Source organism: Pundamilia nyererei, unplaced genomic scaffold (assembly GCF_000239375.1).
Source record: "Pundamilia nyererei isolate P.nyererei 1_Seehausen unplaced genomic scaffold, PunNye1.0 scaffold00435, whole genome shotgun sequence".
Taxonomy (NCBI): Eukaryota; Metazoa; Chordata; class Actinopteri; order Cichliformes; family Cichlidae; genus Pundamilia; species Pundamilia nyererei.
Window position 1 is genome coordinate 119,892 of NW_005187836.1, and position 23,187 is coordinate 143,078.

Sequence of the window (23,187 nt, forward strand, 5' to 3'; positions counted from 1 at the left end):
GTGTGTGTGTGTGTGTGTGTTGTAGGTGGTGGATGGGCTGCCCACACACAGAGGGGTGGGCAGATGGCATCAGCAGTGTACTGGTGACCTCACCCCCTCCACCAGCTCTCTCGAGACCCATCCAATGGCAAATGATTCTGGCAAGCAGGTGGCATGCATACATGTTTGTGTGTGAGTGGAGAGGACAGAGACATGAGGTTAAGCTCTCCCAGCACAATGGCAGCATAATGAAGTAACTCCACTACTCAGCTGGAGGTTGTTATGGTGTTTTAGTTCAGTAGCAGCGTGAACCATCCATGTAAATACAAATCAGATGAGCAAGGACTCAACTGGTGTGGTTGGACAAAACTCACAAGCTAAACATTGACATTTTGGAAAACATTTGTATTCAATGTTTGATAGTTTAGTATCTGCTGCAGTCGGGGTAAACAATGATTTGTTCTGACTCTGTGCAATGAACTTCCAATCTCACTCGCTTTCAAATGGTGTGTTAGAAAATGGAAATCAGGTCTGCGACCGCTCCCAGTCAGGAGGTGTTTTCAAAACAACTTTAGGGAGATAAAATGGCAATAAGATGTAGTTACTATTACATCAATCTGTGATTGAATGTGTCAACTTGGAAATTACGTGCAATTTGTTTGTGATAAATCTGTGGAAATCTGTTGTCATCTGCTGCAAATGTGTTGCCATCTACATGCACAGAACTTCATATTATCTGTGTACGCTTATTCCAACCAGATTTTGTTAGATTTGAAGCAGAAATTCCAACATAAATAGTGACATAGTTGGTGCAGATTGGTGACTTAACTGCAAAATGACACAGGTGCTCGGCAACCTTTAAGTTTTTAAATGAAAGTAAAACCAGGGTTCAAGCAGTTTGCAACTAGTTAAGTCATCTGCTGCAAAAACAGGATTTCAATTTAGCCAAGATTGATTGCAGAGTGTTTGGAAGCCCTGTTTAGTCTGAAATTATTTGCAAACTTTCAGAAACCCATATGAGAGTGACTGCGTCAGTGTGAGTTGGACTGTGAGTGTTTGGAGACTGGTTGCTGCCTACTGAGCAGGTGTGCAATTGAAAGTCAGGGGGTTGAGTTAAGTTGAGGGTTTGCATGCGCAGTTTCTGGACAGTCTGTTTGCTGCAACTATTTACAATTCTGTCTCTGAAAGAATTCAGCACAGTCACCTGTCTTTACTCAACTGTTACTGAGCAGGATGATTGGAAGACAGGAAAACTGCTCACCCGGCTTAGTCTAAAGGCACTGATTACCAACAGTGCATGTATAGAGCCTTGAAGTGACTGTTGTTGTGATGTGGTGCTGTGTAAATATAATGGAATTGAATTGTATCATGTCTTGGTAGTTTATTGGTTTGAAGTTTGTGTTCAGCAAAGATGGCTGTTTATGTTAAGTTTCCAGGCTGCCAGGTGTTGATTCATATTGTTGCTGATCATCTTAAACCCCACTAAATAAATGTAGATATCAAAAATCTAACATAAAAAGGGCTTTTTGAGGCTTTTTCCCATTTATAACTTGACAGTTTCAAACTTTTATTATAAATTTAGCTAAAATTGACTTATGGCGAGGGGGTGGCCTAAAAAACAGAAACGCACCATCCTCAGCTCTGCTCCTCGGCCTGAAGGCTATTTGAATTAGCTCCTCTGGGTTTCACTTTTGTAAAGATAATTTTTGGGGCATTTTTCTTTTATTGGACACTGTAGCTGTGAAGATTAGACAGGAAGGAGGAGAAACCGAGCCAGAGAACCCAAGCCTCTGTATTTCAACCATGTGGCATATAGTCACCTGCTCAAAGGCATTTTTGTTTTAAACCTAATTTAATTTAAATCACAGAATTTGTTTCAGCAGCTTTTTGTTTGAAGTGTCAGAAAATAAGTGCAAACACATAGCTTGTTGCTTCCAAGGGACTATTTTGAATAAAGAAGCCAAAGCTCTGTATGGAGAGACATAAAATGGAGTAAAACAGCTTTAGAAACTAGAACCCATCAAAATACTGTTAATTAATTTAGGTTAATTGTTTTGGGTTTTTTTTTCCCTGAAACATCCCTGCTGCTGTTGAATTTTCCTTTTCAGTGCTTCATTGTATTCACCAAAATCCTCTGCGATGCACACAGCTGTCAGCACTGCCAACTTCAATCAAAGAGGCTAGATTATACCACCATATGGCCAGTGGGAACCCTTCATATTTAGAAGACAGTCAGTGAATGAAAGGCACAGAAAGATGTCGGCTTTAAGCTCTCGCCAGCCTTTCATAACTGAAGAGAGAGAGAGTTCAGTGGAGCGTAGGCCTGAAGAAAAGCAGGAAACCCCAGAGGAAGTGAGGTGATGTATTAAGGTTAATTATTAAGTTGGTCATCAAATTGAGCAGGACACTGTGTTTTGAACCATCAAACGACAGATGCATGGGACAGAGTTGGGCTGTGCAGGCATGTGAGTGTTCTGCAGTTTATTGATCCACAAAATGAACGGTTGTACATGAGCTGTGTCAGAGTACAGTGGTACAAAAACACTTAACCACAGTACAGGCGTATGGATGTTAACCTGGGAGGGAAGAAAGCTGCTGGTGGCACTGCTCAGTCCGGCAAACTAATCCGACGTTGTGTCTGTGCAGTTTGATGCACGGTGAGTGCCATTTAAAATGCAATTCTTGTTTTTGAGGAAAGTTTCAAATGCATATTAAACACGGTCTACATTTTGTGCAGATAATGTTTTCCTTGTTCATTGTTTTTTTGTTTTTGTTTTTTTAAATCCCATCTAATTGACTTGGAAATTCCCATGTCAAGTTTCATTACGGGGAAAACAAACAATGACGGCCGATTAGGGTATCTGCCCAACTGCTCCAGTCTGCTGCCAACCTGCTATGGCTCAACCCTGAATGAGGGACAATCATAGGAGTGATCTAGGGGCATGTCAGGCTTGAGCAGTGCTTCAGCTTAGGTGCTGTGTATTTGCACTCTTCTGGATACTTGGAGATTTACTCAGATAGGGAGCGATATCACATTTCTTGTAAATGGCTGGTACTTTAATATCTTTCTATTTGAGAACTTGGATCACTTTCTACTTTTACTAGGATTAAAAAAAAACAACCCAAATCCAGTTATCAGCAGTTGTCTGGGTGAAAATGTATCGTTGATGCTGGAGGACGGGGAAGAATGGGCAGACTGCTTTGAGCTGATGGCAACAGTAATTCAAATACTCACTTGTTAAAACCATGGTATGCAGAAGAGCATCTCTAAACACGTCAAACCTTGAAGCAGACAAATTACTGCAGCAGAAGACCACACCAGGGCCATCAAAGCTCGTCAAAATTAGGCAATGGTGATTGGACAACACTGCCTGATCTGACAATGATTTCTGCTGCAACACTGAATTGGTCAGGGTCAGAATTTGGCATAAACATGAAAGCATGGATCCAGCCTGCCTTGGAGCAACAGTTAAGCACCCGCACATCATTTAAACATTGCTGACCATGCCATCTATTTGGGACCACAGTGTACGTGTCTTCTGATGGCTTCTGGATCATGAAATTGAGTTCACTGCACTCAAATGGCCTCCACAGTCACCAAATCTGAACCAACAGATGTAGTAGAAGCGGTGATTCACGTCATAGATGTGTGTCCAACAAATTTGCAGCAGCTGTGTGATGTTATCTTGTCAATTCGGATCAGAATCTCAGAGGAATGTTTCCAGCACCTATGAGGATTTCTGAAAGTGAAGGGGTTTCAGCACAGTAATAGTAAGGTGTAACAAACAAAGTCTCCAGTGCGTTTATCTTTAGCCAGAGCTAGACCACCTCTCTCATATGAGCAATAATGACTTACTGTGGCCTATGTGGCAGATTAAAATATCCTTTTTTTTTTCTTTTTTTTTTCTTTGTTTTGAGACATTAAACCTAAAGTTACTCCCAAACACAGGTGACCATTGTGTGATTGAGTGTGTTACTGTGGTAGAAAATGCACCATGGTTACCATTAGTAATGCCATTCATTTTCAGCTGATCACAGCAAAATAAGAGGCTCACTTTACAATATTTACTAACGCTTTTCAAAGCAGATTGTTTTCAACAACACTCAGCAGTCCAATTAAATCTTATATTTTAAACACTTCAAATATAGCCCCAGCCTGGCTGCCTTGGGCACTTGTCACCAGCCAAATGAAGGATTGTTTGTGCTGTGGCGGTTCATTCTAATTGCCACTCTGGCGTAGCGCCATCCTGTCTTCAATCAACATTTTCCAAAAAAGACATTTCCTTGGCAGCGAGTATGTTTTCATCAGCCTATCAGGGGGGAATGTGACAAAGAATTGACAGAACGTGACAAATAATGAACCCAAGACTATTGTTAATTTGTCAGAATATGAGACTCAAGATGACAAAAAACAATTGGTTATTGTTTTTAAAAACTCTACCAGAAGTAGAAATGATCCCCCAATAGCTGTAAGTGATTTGTGTAATTATAATCTGCAGTAACGAGGCAAATTCCCGAGCGTGATAGATCTCAGTTCTGCATCTTAACCGTAATGAAATTGGAGGAGAGCTTGATGGCTTGCTTCACTGTCATTGTGCTGATCAGGCGGTTCTGTCTTTTGTTGTCGAACGTCAGGGGTGTGTTTGTCGATGTGAGGCGGGTTGATTTGCCAGCCTTCAAAACCACAAGAAACTGCTGCAGGATTACTTTGTCATTTCCAACTCGAAGGAAATGTTGCTGCTGAAAGGAAAAATAGAATAGAATAGAATTCAACTTTAGTGTCATTGCACATGTCACAAGTACAAGGCAATGGAATGCAGTTTGCATCCATCCAGAAAGTGCTTTAGCAATAATATAGATATATTACAAAATATATATTAAAAAAATGGGTCTATTATAGGTATGAGGGTACAAAATATGGGTCTATGATGGGTATGTTATAATGTACATAGTATGAAGTTATGTTATGAATATGCTATAATTATAAGTATGTACAGGCTGTAGTGAGTGTACAAATTATGAACAGGATAGAAATATGAAACTATACAAGTTATAAACAGTTGTAGAACTATAATTATTATTTTACAGAATGATTGTCTGTACAGAATTTACAGTAGTGCAGTTTAGATCAGTGAGATATGTGACTAATTTCTACATAGGTTATATAAAGTGCTAGCAGTTGTGAGTGGTGGTTCAGTCTATCTTATTATTGTCTGTATGATGGTACAGTTGGCCGTGTGTGTGTGTGTGTGTGTTCAGTTATGGGTGGTTGTGGGTGTGTGTATGTTCAGTCCATGTGTTAACGTGGGTCAGATGTCAGGAGGCAGAGTTCAGGAGTCTGACAGCTGTGGGGAAGAAGCTGTTCCGGTACCCGGTGGTCTTAGTCCAGAGGCTCCTGTAGCGCCTCCCAGAGGGCAGGAGGGTGAAGAGTCCATGTGATGGGTGACTGGGGTCTTTGATGATTTTCCGAGCTCTTTTCAGACACCGCTTCCTGTAGATGTCATTTATGGCAGGATGTGGTGCTCCGGCAATGCGCTGGGCGGTTTTCACGACCCTCTGCAATGCCTTCCGGTCCGAGGCAGAGCAGTTCCTGTACCAGACTGTTATACAGAATGCTCTCGATGGTGCAGCGGTAGAAGTTCACCAGGATGTCTGAGGACAGGTGGTTCTTCCTCAGAGTCCTCAAGAAGAAGAGGCGCTGGTGAGCCTTCTTGACCAGCTTGGAGCAGTTGGTCGTCCAGATGAGATCCTCGGAGATGTGGACTCCCAGGAACTTGAAGCTGCTCACACGCTCCACAGCCGTCCCCTTAATGTGGATGGGTGAATGTGGGTCAGCATTCCTCCTGTAGTCCACGATGAGCTCCTTGGTCTTCTCAGTGTTGAGCAGCAGGTTGTTGGTGTCGCAGCACTCAGCCAGACGATCCACCTCCTCCCTGTAGGCGGCCTCATCGTTGTCACTGATGAGGCCAATCACCGTGGTGTCATCTGCAAACTTAATGATGGTGTTGGAACCATCGGCAGGTCTGCTGTCATGGGTGAAGAGGGAGTAGAGGAAAGAGCTCATCACACAGCCTTGTGGTACAAAGGTGTTAATTGTGATGGTAGATGAGCAGCGGTTATCCAGCTGGACATGTTGGGGCCGGCTGGTCAGGAAGTCCAGTAACCATTTACACATCAGTTCCCACTGATGCCTAGGTTTGTCAGTTTCCTGATGAGTTGTGAGGGGAGGATTGTATTGAACGCTGAACTGAAGTCTATAAACGGTATCCTGGCGTAAGTGTTTTTATTGTCCAGGTGTGAGAGGACAGTGCAGTGCGATGGAGACTGCATCCCCTGTGCTCCTGTTCTGACGGTATGCGAATTGGTGGGGGTCCAGGATGAGGGGGAGTCAGGATTTGAAGTGTGCTAGGACCAGCCGATTTAAGCACTTTGTAGTGATGGGGGTGAGTGCTACTGGGTGGTAGTCATCGAGGCTTGATGGTTTGGAGTTTTTGGGAATCGGGACGGAGGTGGAGGTAGATTTGAAACAGGCCGGTACTACAGCGTGGACCAAGGACAGGTTGAATATATCTGTCAGCGCTCCTGCAAGCTCCCCAGAACACGCTCTGAGAACACGCCTGGGGATGCCATCAGGACCTGCAGCCTTGTGGACATCAATCCTGCTCAGCACCGCTCCTACATCGGTGAGGGAGAGAGTCAGTGGTTGGTGGTCCGGAGTCCCTTCTGCTTTAGTTGCAGTTGTTGGATTCCCTTGCGCAAAACAAGCATAAAAGTTGAGCTCGTTGAGGAAGGAGACATCAGAGGATGTGGGGAAGGGTTTGATGGTCCTGTAGTCTGTAATGGTCTGGAGTCCTCTCCACATACGTTGGGGATTGAAGTGTTCTTCTACCTTAAAAAAAAAAGATTCTTTTTGTTTTAAATGTGGCCCAATAGACTTCTGATGATGTTTTTCTAATGTTGCACAAAGTCATCGACTTGTTTTTCAGCTTCTGGAATAAGTAGTGGAATAGAAGTGAAGTAGAGCATAAATTTTAGACTTAACTGTATTTTCTAAAGTTGTACAGCTTTTCCTCCATTCATACTGCATCAAAGTAACAGGAAAGCAAATAAATAACAGAAACTATGCTGCTTTTTCTTATATTAAGATAAGTGTGGCGTTAGGCTTCTTTATTAGCAGAAAAGGCAGTTTTTGTTCTGCTGGCTGTCATAAAGAAAGCAAGTTGAGCTTTGAATTAGCTTACTTTTCAGACCTGGGCCGCATGCCACAAAGCACATTCGACATAGCCAGGGTATCTTTCCATTATCTGGATTCACTTATACCAATGTAAGTATAAACGGTCACACAAAGCTGCTTATCCACATGCTAAATTAACGCAGGGTTTCTCATTCTAGCTATGAGCAGGTTCATGTGAAAGGGAAGACATTGGCAGCAGTTAACCAATCACAGTGGCTGATTTTACACAAGAAGAAACGCATAACGCAGATTGAAAGCAACACAGATGCTCCAGACAAACAGTGTGTGTGAAAGGAAAAGGTACTGAACATTAGTTTAGAATCAAATCTCTGTATGAATGCTCGACCTTTAAGTGCTTTGGTCAGCAAGACTGGAAAAGACCTGCTGTATTACAGAATTTTAGTCTATTTGAAGCCTACAAGCAAAGCCAGATAAGAGGCTAACTGTGAAAATAACAGGCATATCAGAATCACAGCTGAATCATTAAGGGAAATCTGATGATAAGAGTATTTTATTAAGTTAATTGGTGGTTGTTTTTTTGGGGTTTTTTTTTTTTTTTTTTTTTTTTTGCCTGTTAATTGGTGTTTAACAGTCTGAGAGCAAGCAATGAGTATATTTTTTTTAAAGCAGAATTTAAATACAGGCTTGGTCTACATGTGAATTTAATTGAAGATCAGCAAGTAGAAACAGGTGCACTGTTTTTCAGATCCTGTATTAATCCTGTTGTGAAATTGTTTTTAGCAGTTCTGCTGTTGATTTCTAACACGACGGCTGCACATCAGAGCTCTGAAACTAAACTGGATCTATTTAGACATTTAATGTTATATTAAATGTTATAGATAAGGTAGGTGCAGGATCATATATTAATGTTTATATAATAATACAATGTTTTTGTTTGTTTTACTGGTGACAGGAGGGGGGGTTAAGGAATAAAGTTGCATCCAAGAATCTGTCCTATCCTGCTCATCAGGATAACATGAAGACTTTAGACACTACTGGAAAATTCCCTCCTCTCCTCCTACTCGCCCTACAGAGGTCTCAGGAATCTTCTCAAGATGGTCACGCTGTTTCTGGAGAATCGATTGGTCAGTAGGCAGTGATTTCACACCTCTGATCTCTAATCTGAAACATAACCTGCTGCAGGGCAGGTTGAGTTCAGTGCATGAGTTACCATGGTGATTTACCGTGGTAAGAAGTGAACCACCTTTGTAGTACAGAAAACCCAGAGTTAGATTTAGACTTATCCAAAGGTTGACTTTGAAGTTTGGGCTCTGTCTCTTGTACGGTCTGTGGTGTAAAGTGATGCAGAGAGGTGAAAGTTTGTGTCGTGCTTGGTTGACATTTTTCTAAACACTGCTTTGGATGACTGGAATAAATTTTAGTCCAGTGTAGATGGGAAAATATGCATTATACAACAAAGAAATGTCTTTTATACATGTGGAGAGCTGGCAGAGATTCTTTCAAGCTGTGAAGAAAATGTGCAGAGATTTAAAAAAAGACAGCCCTTTGTTTAACTAACATCCTTATTCATCTCCATAGAGATGCTGGTTTACTCATATACGTTTATGGGAATGAGTTGATTGTAACACAATCGGCTGCATGGCCTCTCAGCACTGTCGGTAATGAAGGAATGTGTGTAGGATGAGACTGTGAAGACTCTGCATACACACTGTGCGCTCTGCTCACCTGGTATTTTATGAGTCTCTCCCACAGCTGTGAGCTAAGCTCAGAGGGGAGATTTAGCCTCCCACCTACATAGCCAGCAATTCCAGGAGCAGTTATGAGGGTGAGCAGGTATGTAGCAGCTGGTCTGTGGGAATAGCTGCTCCACCTGCTGCACTAATATAGGGACTGTTAATTAAAATAAATAACAGATGCCAACAGCTCTAGAGGAAAAGGCATAGTCCAGTATTAAGGGACATACAGTTTTCTTCTTGTATTAAAGGTTTTACCAGCATGGTCGTGGTTGACCATCATTAGGTTTATATCGACCGTTTTTGCCCTTTTAAGTGACAAGAATGCGAGGGTTCGTGATTGGATGTGAGTCAGGCGAGATTGATTTTTAGATTAAGGGAGTTTTCTGGGTATCAAAGGCTGGTTTTCTAAAATAATCGATTTTTCATTTTAAGGAAAACTAGAACATGACAGTGGTAATGAAAACTGCTTTCATTGTCAGAATTAATGACTGGACTTCCCCCCTGACTCTCTGCCGCAAACTCCTGGAAAACATCAAAAACAAAAAGGTCAGGATGCAGGTTGAAAAATGAATGAAGTGGAAAAACTAAAAAGGAATGGTTGTTTCGCAGAACTATTGTTTTTTAAGTCTCTCAAAAAGATTACCTGTCAAGTCTGTAACCTCATCTGACTCAGCAGGATTCATCCCCCTGACGGTCAAGCTAAAGGCAGAATGTGCTCACAGCAAGCTGCATTAGGGATTGCATGGCCACTCTCTGGTCATTCATTACCAGTATTTATAACAGCCAGTAATTTAAAAGCAAAGAGAAACACCCTTCAGTCATGTCATCTGTGCCATTGCATAGTTTGTCCACCAGAGGGCACTATGCAACCTCCTTATTGGCAACAACCAGCTGATCTGAGCAGGCTTGGGCAGAGTAAATGATGAAACACAACAAATTTTAGAGAAATCTGTTTGTTTTGTGTGTCAGAAAGAGGAAAAAACACATCTGCCAATATGTCTGTGTATTAATTTTGATCTTAAAAATCTGTTTTTATTACCTACTGAACATTATGATTTACCTGGCCTGTGAAGTAACTGTCAAACTTAACTTGGGCATCTTGTTGGAAACAAACAGCCAGTTTGACCAGACTTGGTTAGAGGTTTTTCTCGGAATAAAATAATAAAAAATAACAACTCTGGGCCTATATCTTAAAAGTTCATCCTCTCCTACAGAGTCCTGTGATAAATTGGTCTGTCCAGGGTGCACCCTGCCTCTCACACTATGACAGCCTGGATAGGTTCTAGCACCCCACAATCCTGAACTGGATAAATGTGAGAAAAGAGGGATGCATTACAACTCAGATCTGGCACTTGAATGTCACATCTGCAATGCTATTTCAAATTGAATGCCCATAGCTTGCAGTTTCTCATCTGTGTTGGTAACTGTCCTGTTGGAGGATGAACATTGGGCCAAATCTAAGCTACTGGGCTCTCTAAAACAAGATTCATTAATGACATCTTAACTCGTCTTAACTCTTTACTTACACTTCAAAATCAGTCAATGAGGACCAATCTAAACATTTAAACATAAGGCTTCATTCATTTTCTTCCACTTTACCCAGGACAGCAGGTGGCGTGGTTAGCACCATCACCTCACAACTAGAGGGTCCTGGGTTCAAATCCATCCATGTTTTGCCAGCGTTTGAGTGAGTTCTCTTGAGGTGCTTTAGCTTCATCCCCCATTCCAAAGACATGCATGTTAGATTATTCCACACTGGCTGTAGATGTGAATGTGAGTGCCGCTGGTTGATAGATTGGCAGCCTCCAGAGTGTGTTCTTTCTTGGCCTGTGACAGCCAGGATATTCAGCCCAAGGACAATTTTCTGAATGCCCTGCAAATAAAGTAGAAGCTCTCCATCTAAACACGTATTCTGTTTAGTCTGCAACCTTGATCAGGATTATCCAAAAATAGCTGGTTTTGCAGGTGAAGCTTGCACCACTTCAGCCACATGTGTTCATTGGCAGTTAATGAGGAGTGTGGTTAAAAATGTGTCTGGCAGTGAGAAGGGAAGCCATGTATGATGATTGCACATGAATGATTGTGACAAAAGTATTCTAATATACAAAAGACCTGAATGCAACATTATTAAAGACTTTCATTACTCAATGTGAAACAGCTCTGTTTAACTACAAAAAGCTTATCAGTCACTGATACTATAGTGTTGTCATGGTGACAAGGTAAAGAATCCTATTGGACAAAAGTGCCTGGTATCATTATCTGACCTTGCTTCTCTTCAAATGAGTAGTCGCACAGTTTGAAATGAAATTAATGCTTTATGCCTCGGTAATGAGAGCAAATATTAATTATACTGGAACTTGAGTGCAGTAATGGGTCCATTCATCACTGTCAAAGCAGGACTGCCCTTTGAAAAATGTATTCAGATTTGGGTATTGGTTTTAAATGACCAATTATGTGCTGCATGGAGTTCGCTGTCCTCTCTGTAAGCTTCACAATCAACCAGACGTTTGTTGCCAGGGACGTTTTTTAAAAGAAGCATATCTGTTTTTTTTCTCTTGTTTAATCTTACAGTGAGTTAAAAATAATGACATTCTGATAATAACACAGTAAAAGATCCAGAACCAGTGCGTTTAGTCACATGCACATGACTGCCAAATATCAGGTGCTGGATGCAGAAATACTACATGAAGTTGCAGTGCACAGAGACAAATCTCACAATGAGTCCTGGGTTTCTTGATGGCGCTCTGAGGCGTCCTCACTGATATGGCCGTATGTTGTGTTCTTTGTTTTCATCCCAGGTTGTTCTCTGTGATTCTGTCTCGGCCTCATGTAAGGAACAAAACAAAACAGAAGAGGGAATTATTTGAGAGAACTGTTTCCTCTCTCCCCCTCCAACCTCTCCGCAGCCTCCTGCCGCTTCTGAATGATTGAAGCCATGCCCATCGTATCTGCAAGCACAGGTATATGTGCTCAGGCTCGTTCATGGTCTGAAGCTTTTTATGTAGTTATGAATAAATTATGTGCTGGAATAAAGCATTATTACATTAATGTGGATAAACTGTTGGAATTTGAAAGGGGGGTGATATGGAAAAGCATATTATTATTATTATTATTATTATTATAAACATCGGTGAGCTAAAGAGAGAATCCATACAGTCTCTTTGTTGATGAAGGTGGTTATTATGTACGATGCATTTCTAGATAGAAATTGTTCTTTGACTCAGTCATAAATATACAGCATGATTTCTTTTTCTTTTTTTTAAATACTCAAGGGCTGCATGAGATCCTGGCTCTGCTCACGTCTCAGCTTCACCCTGATGCCAACCACAAAGAAGACCTGGTCTTCCTCAAAGATGTCTTCAGCGAGAAAAGCATTGGATACCTCATGAAGGTATAGTGGATACATCAGAGTAGAAGTGACTACTGTATTTGTGATTCAGACATTTTATTTATTTCTTTTTTTTTTCACACATGCTGGATTACTGTACATGCACATTAAGTTTAATTGCTACGGTGTAGATGACATCTACTCATGGGTCACCGCTGAACCATGAGTTGTTCCAAAACCGTCCATCTACAATTGGATGTTGGACACAAAGCACAGAAAAAACTCTGAAAGTGTGTGAATAGGTGAATCAGACATGTTGTGTAAAGCACTTTGAGTGCTCAAGTATAGTCAAAAGAGAGCTATATAAAAACCGAACCATTAAATGAGTGGTTGCGTGACTTACTTTTTCCTTCCTGTCAGCTTGAAGCAGTTTGATTCTTCTCCTCTGACATCAACAAGTCATTTTCACCCAGTGAACTGCCTCTCAGTGGATATTTTCTCTTTTTCTGACTATTCCCTGTAAACCCTAGAGATGGTTGTGTGGGAAAATCCCGGTAGATCAGTAGAAATACTCAGACCAGCCTGTCTGACACAAACAATCATGCCCTGTTCAAAGTCACTTAAATCGCATTTCCTTCTCGATGTGATGCTCAGTTTGGACCTGAGCGGGTTGTCTTGACCTTGTCTACATGTCTGCATTGAGCTGCTGCTATGTGATTGGCTGATTGGATATTTGTGTTAACAAACAGTTGAACAACTTTACCTAACATAGTGGCTGGTTATAAAACGGTACACATCATATATGATGTTTTTTTGTTGTTGTTGTTGTTGTTGTTGTTGTTGTTGTTTTTCATTAAAAATTAATGATCTGCATTTGTGGTTTTGTTGCTTCTTGCTTTACATCCAGATCCATGAAAAACTGAAGCAGTATGAGAAACACAGCCCCACTCCAGTCCTGCACAGTGCCTCCTGTTTGGCAGAGGATGTAAGTGCAATTAGAAGTGAATATATATTTTCTCTGGTGACTAGAAGAATACTTTGAAATACTTAAAGCAGTAATTTTCTGATTTCAATCACCAGCTAGCAGAAGAGCTTCAGAATGGGCCACTGGAGGATGATGAGCAAGAACTGCTGCTCCTCTTGAGCACTCCTCATCTCAAGGTGTACACGCACACACACACTCAGCCTTTTTCAACCTGCGTAAAGAAGCTGTTAAATGCTAGACCATACCTCTCCCTTGCTCTCTTTCCTTCTGAGGTTTGATCTCTTTAATAATGCTGCTTCACAGTATTTTTGCCCTGCACACCTCTGATTTTTCCACATTTATTACATAACACCACCGTCAGAGCTGTCTGCACCCCTTCCCCATCCCCTAGACACACACAAGACTGCCTAATTACTCTGATCAAGTGATTATGCTCAGGTTATTGGCTGTCTGGGAAGCATTCTGGGAATTGATGATAGCTGTGGAATCAGAACGTTCATTTTATTCCCTCAGTTTTCTTTTCCCCAGAAATCGGGTATGTTTCCTACGTGCTGTAACCTTCTTTTCTGGATCCTTTTATCTCTGTTGATCGAGCTCCTAAATCTTGGCTTGTGATTCAGGCAGTGCTATCGGCTCATGACACAGTGGCTCAAAAAAAATTTGACCCTGTGCTGCCACCACTCCCAGACGATCTGGACGATGACCTGGAGGAAGAGTCTGTGAAGATCGTTCGGCTGGTGAAGAACAAGGAGCCACTGGTAAGTGTCTAAGGGTGCAGTTTGGCTTTTCATTAAACTAGTACCTGCTTTTTGAAAACTACTGCTAATGAAATAAAAAAGAAATGAAACAGATTCAGTAAATCAGATTATAAGAAACGCGCACAAAAAAGCAAAGAAATATTCCTACTGAGTATCAAATATGTGCTGATGATTGATATTAGATTTTCCTATGAAGGTGAAATCAACATCTTTATTTGAACCTGTTCAATTGGAGTTTGAAACAACTTTATTAAGGGCATCGATAAAGAGGAGCAGTCATACTCGTATGTGGAAAAGATCAACCCCAACCTGCCGGCACCCACTGCTTCATTCACAAGTTAGAACCTGTGTACAGGAGGCTGTAGAAGACATTACAGAGCCGGGTCATTTTCAGATATTTATTGACTCTTAAACTGCGTCCAGAGGTTTTCAAACGTTGGTAAAAGAGGGCGATGTGCTGCAAATGACGCTCTGCAGTATAGCAGAAAAAAACCAACAGCTGTCTCTTATATAAGTTGTATAACTTACTAATACTTTGATTTGTCGGTAAGAAGAACAAAGTGCTACGTAAATGCAAGAATGTTACACTGTACAACTTGAAAACCTCATCCTGTCCTCAAGAATTTTACTTTAATGAACTTCAATGAACAGTCTTGGATAAATCTGAAGTATGAATGAGTGTCTACGAAATCCACAGAAAAAATATATACGGCTAATGCGATCCTACTTTTATATCAACAAGCAGCTAGCTGTAGATTAGACTTTGGCTGAGTTTCATTGTTGACACAAAATATAACCTTCAGAAGTTTTGTCAAAGCCTCACAGACCACTTGGTCCATAGGGGAGGAACTGTTAGCTTGGCTGTTTCCAGATTTAAGACTGTTAAGCTAAGCTAACTGTCTGCTGACTGCACCTTCATGCTGTGAGTACACAGACATGAGATTAGTGTTTATCTCTTCATCCAGCTCTCAGTAGGAAAGGAAATAAGTACATCACATTTTCTAAAGTGTCAAACTAACACATGATTTACTTAAAGCTAAAAATGTAGCTGTAACCCAGAGTAGCAAACAGTGATTGAAGCTAAAGTGGGCTGCAAATGTTTTTGCTTGATGCAGCAATTAGAAAACCTGTAATTACAGCATTTAAATGTCATTAAATTGCATGAACTTTAAGTAGAAGCACAAACAAGTAGGCAATATTGATGATGGGGTATCAGACTCTTCATTCACGTACCATTTTGACATTTAGCTTCAGTCAGTTATTGATCTTTCCAATTACAACTAGCTGCAAATTGGGAGCCTCTTCCTCCAGTCGGAGGATTAGGCCAGTTTAGTGACTTTGGGATGAGATTTGCTATGAATACATCTTATTTATTAATGTGCATGCTTGTATAAACAGGGAGCGACTATTCGGAGAGATGAAGCAACAGGAGCTGTAATTGTGGCCCGAATCATGAGGGGAGGCGCAGCTGACCGGAGTGGTGAGACTGAGTTTGCAAAACATTTCTACTGAACTTTAAATGCCAGATATTTTTTATGTGGAAAATCAAATGCGTAATGGAACAGCACTATTGTATTATAATATCTCTATTACCGTGGATGCTAACGCTACCCAGTAGGACCTTCTTAGCACTACTGATATACTGAGAGAGATGTCAGTAGATTACATTGCGTAACCCTGTGAACTGTAACAGAAATCAAATCCGTGAGATTAGTGCCACGAGATTGCATATTTTGAGAATATAAACTAGGTTTGCGTCTGGATGTTGCCATAGTAATGTTATCGACATACTGGCAACACAAAATCGTCTTTTGTTCACATTTCAGGTTTGTATTCTAAGAATTGGGCATTTCTTTAGCTGTATTACCCCTGCGTGCTGTGCTTGTGTTTCCAGGTCTGGTGCATGTAGGGGATGAGCTTCGAGAGGTCAACGGAAACCTGATAACCCACAAAAGGCCAGATGAAATTAGTCAGATACTGGTAATAAATGTGGAATCGGACTAGTTCAGATACTATGATTCTTGTAGCTGGCAGCCGATCATTGTGGTGCTCTGTTGTTGTTGTTTTTTTTAGTCCCAATCACAAGGCTCCATCACACTGAAAATCATCCCAGCTGTTGCAGATGACGATAAAATGAAAGAAAGCAAGGTTAGGAATGCTTGCTGCGTGAGTACGCAGGCTTTTCTTATGGACGGTCACAACCACTCAGCCCTTCATCAAGGTTTATTCACATGTATCCACTTTACTTTTCTTTACCTTGCCCTTTAGTGTTGCGTATGAGCAAATGTTTGATTGTGCAATTTGCAGAATTACAGAACTGTGGAAAAAAAAAAATGTCATGATCCACCCCTCATTTAAAAAATAAAATAAATACCCCAAACCATGACAGAGCCTCCACTCACTGTTGTATCTCTCCTGATCTCTTTTGTGCAAACTGATAACGATTGGAATCAAAAATGTAATTAGGGTTCATTACTCCATAAGACCTGTTGCCACAGATTTTCTTTTTCTCCAGTCCATTTTCAGCTTTCTTTCCTTGGAATAAAAGCCTGATGAGGCTTCAGCGACCAGTTGTTGCTTCAGCCTGTGTCAGATCTCAGCTGGATCTTGGATCTGTGTCAGGCTGATAGTAACAAAGTGTCTAAAGATACAGTTTAAAATTGTTATTGGCTTAGTCGTCTGTTAGGTGTAGACACACTGACAAGTGGCTCAAGACTTTTGCACAGCGCTATATGTGTATTCACCAAAGTATCTTACACTTTTCTGTATATAATGAATAAAGTTAAATAAATACAGAGATGATAAAGTTTTTAACAGAATATTCCTCCTTCTTTTAAAAGGTCTACATCCGAGCTTTATTTGACTACACACCTTTTGAGGACAAAGCAACCCCGTGCCAAGAGGCAGGACTCCCCTTTAAACGGGGTGACGTTCTTCAGGTTGTTAGCCAGGAAGACCCCACCTGGTGGCAGGCCAAGAGGGTGGGCGACTGTAACCTGCGCGCTGCCCTCATCCCTTCAGTGCAGTTTCAGGAGAGGTAGCTTGCATCAACAGTCTGTGTATCAGATGTTTAAAAAGCTGCCTTTTTTTTTTTAATCAGTAATACATTTTTGAAAATGTTTGTTTTTCTTCCCAGGCGACTGAGATACAGGATGAAAATGGGTTCCGTATCTGCTCCCATTTCCCCAAAAGCTCCCACATGTAAGCATTACTTACTATATACAAGCGCAAATGTTTTAGACTCTTAGATCTCAACACACATCTTCTGTTGTGGGTCTAATCTATCCAAGGAGGTCCTAAAAGAGAGATTATAAAGAGAAGGAGGGGATCAAAGATTAATCTCTGAGGGGGGGAAATGCATAATCCATCACTTTAATTTCCTAAATCCAATTTAAAAGATGAAATGATGCAAGTCCTTTTCTTGCATCTACAAAAAGATGCAGTAGTAAAATGGTTTCTCTCCTTTAAATCTGATTATCCAGTTATTCTTAATTTTAAAAAAAAATTAAAGTCTTTCCAGTAGAGAAAGAAGATGGTTGAGGATCTCCAAGCATGGATACAGTTACAGTTATGAGACTGCATTGTGAATTTGAGAGAGCTGAATGTACACTAGGGGTCGCCGAATAGTCTATGTCACACTCTACAGTGATACTGTGTATTATTCCTTGCTTTGCTAACTTCAGATGAACGGGCCGATAGAGGTACGTAGAAAACCCCTCATTTTAGCAACCATCTCTCATCCCCAGTTTGGACTGGCTCCATGTTTTTCTTGCCTGAATTTCTGTATGAAATTCTCATTGACCCATCTGAAACACAAATTTTGGTCACTTTCCTCCTCCCCATCCACACTGTGTCATGTTTTGCCTTTACAGTTTCTTTAATTGCCACAAATCCTCTCCTAACCTGCTGTGTTCTCACGTTAAAGTATCCCCAACACCTCCTCCCTCCTCTTACCCTGTCTTCTCTTCCCGATTGCCATCCAACAGAAGACTGTGACAATAAGAGTGCTGTGAATGGAAAGGACATAGGTGAGCAAGCACAATCAGTGAGTTTATGTTAATCACTGCAACATCACATCTTTCGCTCAGTCTGTGTGCTAAGCTTTTTCTTTTCGAGTGTGTATATTATTCCTCAGATTGTGTGAGACTGGATTGCTTTGGTTGCTTCATTGATTATTGAGGGTTAGGCCAGATAACCGTCAAACAGAAAACAGTCCACGTGTGTGACCACTACACAAGAAATTCTCACCAGTAGGTTGGCCAGGCTTCCAGGATGTGACTGTGCTTCAGTGGGTGTTTGTTCACACCATTTGACCTTCTTTTTTTTTTTTCTCTTCTTTTTTTTCCTTCCTCCCCTAAACCATGTCCACACCCATCTGTCCGCTAGAGCTGAATTATCTCTACAGCTGCCTTAATGTAGTGTAATTTCATTTAGACATTCCTGTAGTGGCAACTAGGGTGACCAGTTTCCAACAAACTAAACATGGGGCAAAAGGGTATGTTTGTATGAGATAATATGGGATACTAATGCTGAGAGGTAGTGTAAAATGTTCATGTATCAAACTCATTGCAGTCATTGAGTCGACCATAAACTCCTCCGTGTGTATTCCAGAGTCAAATGTGAGGCTGTCTGTCCAGCAGCGAAAGCTTGGCACAAATTTGGTCACACAACAGGACACTGAAGTCCATCAGCAAAACTACAGCAGAATGGCTGAAAAAGAAGAGTCGATGTACTGAATTATGGGGTGTATTTAGTTTTTTCACAGATTGCATTGAGTCCTATTAAAAACTTTGTTTCACCATAAAGAATATCGTTTTTATGGTCCAATAGTGGAGTCTTAAAGTTGTTTATTCCACTTTTCTAATTGATCCTTTTTAGTTCACCTAATGAACTAAAACTACCAAACTTTTCTTTGATTATCAGCAGGGATCAGCATTTTTTTGAGCCAAACATTTCTACTGATTCTCACTTGTACTGTGGTACTTAACATCATATTCTTGTCTTTGCAGTAACAGTAACCAGAAACTGCATAAAAGCTCAGTGTTTCAGTCTCTCATATCACTGTAGTGTAATTGTAGTTGTAGTTACGCAGTTTTTATGTGTTTTTTGTTTTTTCGTGGTCTTTTCCATCATATTGCGCCAATAACTGGAGTTTCTCATTGAGCGTGGCACTGATGGTAATACAGTGACATGTGAAACTGCACTTGGGCAGTGTTGACTTTTGGAATTTGGAGCCAGAGAAGAAAATGATTGATGAGCAGTAACACATGAATGAGGAAACCTGGTCACCCAGTACTATAACCATTTTTTGTGGTTTTTAAATGAAACACCTCAGCAACTTCCTGATGGATTGCCATCGGGTTTACTGCACATCCCCATGTTCCGCTTAGGATAGGATGTAACAACTTTAGGAACTCAACTTTCTTTAGTGCCTCCATGAGCTTAGATTTTTTTTTTTCCTCTGTAAAACAAACACATTTTAATATAAATATAGCCTGTCAGGGTATGATTAGACTGGCAGGCTTTTTGCCCTGTGTGCTACAGCCATCGAGCTTCTCAGTGTTCGTGTGGCGCCTCATGCCATCTCAATGTGCTGCAAATGGCCCGTCATCATGCGTCATGCTGACAGTGATTACCCTGTGCTTTAAGAAGTTAGACACAGCATGCATGGCTTCTGATCGTTTTATTCTGTTTGAAAAGAAATCATAAAATAAAACTTAAGTTGCTTTACTCAATGGTCTAATATAAGTTGTAGTTTCTCCCAAGAGTAAGGCAGCCCCTGCCTTCTGTGGCCATGCTTTCTCATGGGATTTTTACTCAGGTACTCTTACTGATATCTAATGGTGTTGTCCACTGTGTGTGTCTTGTGTGATACTGTTTTGACATGCAATTTTCAGCTACCTCAAACCTGTTTCTTAATATCAAAGTGGCAGAGCGATCTGCAATACATGGGCAGGATTTTGGTGTATTTATTGGATTTGTATAAGTGTGGATCAGTGCAGTAGCATATGTACCCTAAGGCTACCTTCATGTCTTTAACAGCTAGCCTACGCAGAAGTTTCCGCTACAGGAAAGATCGCCAGGGTTCTCCTGGTGAAGCGCACACTCCTGACGCCAATCACACAGAGTTCCTGATTTACGAGGAAGTCGCACAATATTTTCCACGTCCTGGAGAGAGACCTCGCCTTATAACACTCATAGGTTCGTCAATTGGAGTGAATTTTAACAGCGATGAAACTACAGTTGTGATGAGAAATTCAGATACAGCCATCATGGGTTATGAATGTCATGGTACTTTTGGGATTTTAATTTAACAGTTCTTTATGTGCATAAACTCAAATCTGTGTTTACAATGTTAAAATAGTATTTTAACTTGACACGGTGAAGTCATCCTCAAAATTCTTTAGGATGTTCAGGAACCACCAGGAGTCAAACCTGTCATGAAGTGGAAACTGCTGGAATAGCAGCGTCACAGTGAAGTGAGTTTTACATCACTATGAACTGAGAGCGCCGACCAAGGACGAAGCCTCTGTTCCAAAATCGACTTCATCAAACTCTTTATGGACTTTATGGATAAAGCAAATGCCTTATGGACAAGAGTTTCATGGTTAGATGAGACCAATATTGAGCTTTATGGCAGTAATGACCGTTGGTATGTTTGGACAAGTAATGCTGAGGTTTTCAAACCTGAGAACACTGGTGGAGGTAGCATCATGCTCTGGGGCTGTTTGTTTGTAATGTTGGTACGTTACACAAAGCGTATGGAATCGTGGAGGAAGACTACCTTCGAATTAGAATCAGAAAAACAGCTAGACAACTGAAACTTGGGCACAACTGGATGTTTTGGAATGGATAAAGCAGGCTAATATGATTGTGAACCAGCCTTCGAAAAAAACACGACCTTAACCCCATTGAAAGTACGCTCAAAACCAGCCAATTTAAATCAACTTTAGCCTTTCAAATTTAAAAATTCAAATATTAGTGTGTATATCAATGTATAAATTTTGCCCTGTGAGAAAATCCAAAAAGATTCAAACTTGTGCACAAACTTCTTGGGATTTTCTTTAAGAGATTACAGATGTATGCTGTACAATCATTTCATCCTGGAAAAAGAATAGTTCAAAGAAATCATTAAAAACTCCAAACTACCATGTTATTCATGCCCACAATGAGTGAACTTTTGGCCAGATCTATACACATGTTCCAAGTTCATGATCATCTTATATAAACTAGCTATGCTGTTTGTATGGTCATAGGTTCACTTGGAGCACGGATCGCTGAGCTCAAACAGAAGGTGATTGCTGAGAATCTGCGGCGGTACGGTTTGGCTGTGCCTCGTAAGTGTTGTTTATCTTTTCTAATTGACTGTAAGTGTTTGCACTGAATTCATAAGAGTGAAGTAAAAGAGCTTTCGAGTGAGTATAAGGCACTTTGTTCTTTGGCACGTCGTACCTGCAAACGCACTCAACCTTTACATTTCTCTCAGGAAACTCCCATAATTTGCGTGACCCTCAAAATATTACACGAGTTTCCAGATTATTAAACAAACAATCCACACACCACATACCATTCCAATTCAGTTTTGTTAGTTATGACGCCATTTCACAACAGCTGTTCCTTCAATGCTTCCAAACCCGTCTGTCGCACCAACCTAGAAACCCACTGCCTAATTCAAGGGAGGTGTGTGCATCTAATCTCTGCACAGGCAGACTGTGAGACGGTGAATCATTTAACGTCACCATCATAGCTGCTGTTTTCCCCAGTTTAACTACTGTGACGATTCAGTACGAGAGACTTTAAAACACGCCAAAATAAACGAGTCATACATGGAGCTTGTTGAGGTCTGTGACAGGGAGTTGCAGACTTTGGTGTAGTTGGAAAGATGTTCACCTTTTAATAACTCACTGGCAAAACATAAAAAATAGGATTGGTACCGACTGAGACCAGTATCTCTTTGCAAGTTGATTTTACAGTAAACGCACTGCTTTTTAATGTAATCAGTATCGAGCTTAATGAGATATCCAGAAACATACAAGCATCCAGTATCTTGTGACTTATTTTCCAACTTGCTCTTTCTGCTGACCAACGGCGCCCTGAAGACACCACTCGAGCCAGGAAGAGTCATGAGAGAGAAGGAGTGGAGTACCACTTCATCAGTAAAGCTGCTTTTGAGGCAGACATCCAGAATGGCAAGTGAGTGCTGGGAACAATGTTTTCTGATGAAGTGCAAAACAATTATAGAACACAAAAGGGTTAATTGAAGCATTTCAGCACTTTAGTTAATTTAATTAACTTGTTAGTGGTGATGATGTGTTTCTGCAGGTTTATTGAGTACGGCGAGTATAAAGAGAATCTCTATGGCACCAGTTTGGACTCCATTCACAGAGTTTTGGATCAGAACAAGGTCTGTCTGGTGGATGTGCAGCCAGAGGTAAGTGTTTTTAAAAATTATGGTAGGCGGCACTGCCAACCAAATACACTTCTCATTTAAATCGAATTTCCTGTGTCAATGTAAAAGTGCCTTCTTCTTTAAAAGAAGTAAAGACAGCAGGTTGCATATTGGCCACATCATGCCATATACATGTGTAATATGTGCAATATTGGAATACATTTCATATTATGGTATTTTCAAATGAAATTGGATTGATCTGTTGCCTGCGTCCAGACCTGTGAAGCTTTCTGGAGCCTATACAGGAGATAGAAATGCATGATATCAGGCAAACTGACTTTTCACCTTATTTTGTGCAACTGTCTGCCAACATAAAACCAATAATAAATCATCAAAAATATGTTTAACATTTTTAGTGGCTCACAGGCTGTTTCTGTTTGCTTCAAAAAGAATATCCTCTCTGATAACTGTGCAGTCTTTTATACTTAGACATTGATTTGACTTTATATTTTGCCTCATAACTTTTGCACTGTCCACTTCCTGCTGTGACAAAACAAATTTCCCACGTGTGGGACTAATAAAGGTTATCTTATCTTATGGTCTTCTGTTTGTGCAGTACATCTTCTCAGCATAGAAAAAGCTCTGTGGGATTTTTATATGGGAGTTTGTAAATGGCTGATTGGTCTTATCACATTCAGGCATTGAAGACTCTCCGCACCGCTGAGTTCAAACCATATGTCATCTTTGTAAGGCCTCGCATCGGTGATGGTCAGGGAAAGCAGTTTGGCTCCTCTTCCTCACTCAGCGTAGCGGCCAC

At 40.8% G+C, this 23,187-nt stretch overlaps 1 protein-coding gene across 6 annotated transcripts in view; it reads left to right on the plus strand.

The window, feature by feature from the left end:
• LOC102202955 (MAGUK p55 subfamily member 3-like) overlaps positions 1–23,187 on the plus strand; it is a 26,374-nt gene that overhangs the window by 2,227 nt on the left and 960 nt on the right. The window contains exons 1-19 of one of the 6 annotated variants that reach the window (XM_013916035.1): positions 8,254–8,298; positions 11,709–11,870; positions 12,183–12,301; positions 13,146–13,223; positions 13,319–13,399; positions 13,844–13,981; positions 15,380–15,461; positions 15,876–15,961; positions 16,055–16,129; positions 16,822–17,018; positions 17,118–17,182; positions 17,665–17,682; positions 17,854–18,009; positions 19,737–19,802; positions 20,024–20,182; positions 21,238–21,318; positions 22,081–22,174; positions 22,304–22,412; positions 23,069–23,187. In XM_013916035.1, coding sequence (XP_013771489.1) covers positions 11,834–11,870; positions 12,183–12,301; positions 13,146–13,223; positions 13,319–13,399; positions 13,844–13,981; positions 15,380–15,461; positions 15,876–15,961; positions 16,055–16,129; positions 16,822–17,018; positions 17,118–17,182; positions 17,665–17,682; positions 17,854–18,009; positions 19,737–19,802; positions 20,024–20,182; positions 21,238–21,318; positions 22,081–22,174; positions 22,304–22,412; positions 23,069–23,187 — 1,760 coding nt within the window. In that variant the 5' untranslated portion in view covers positions 8,254–8,298; positions 11,709–11,833. Of the gene's footprint in view, positions 1–8,253; positions 8,299–11,708; positions 11,871–12,182; positions 12,302–13,145; positions 13,224–13,318; positions 13,400–13,843; positions 13,982–15,379; positions 15,462–15,875; positions 15,962–16,054; positions 16,130–16,821; positions 17,019–17,117; positions 17,183–17,664; positions 17,683–17,853; positions 18,010–19,736; positions 19,803–20,023; positions 20,183–21,237; positions 21,319–22,080; positions 22,175–22,303; positions 22,413–23,068 lie in introns of those variants that run through there. The other 5 variants (XM_013916034.1, XM_005753511.1, XM_013916036.1 and 2 more) reach the window with 5 other exon arrangements.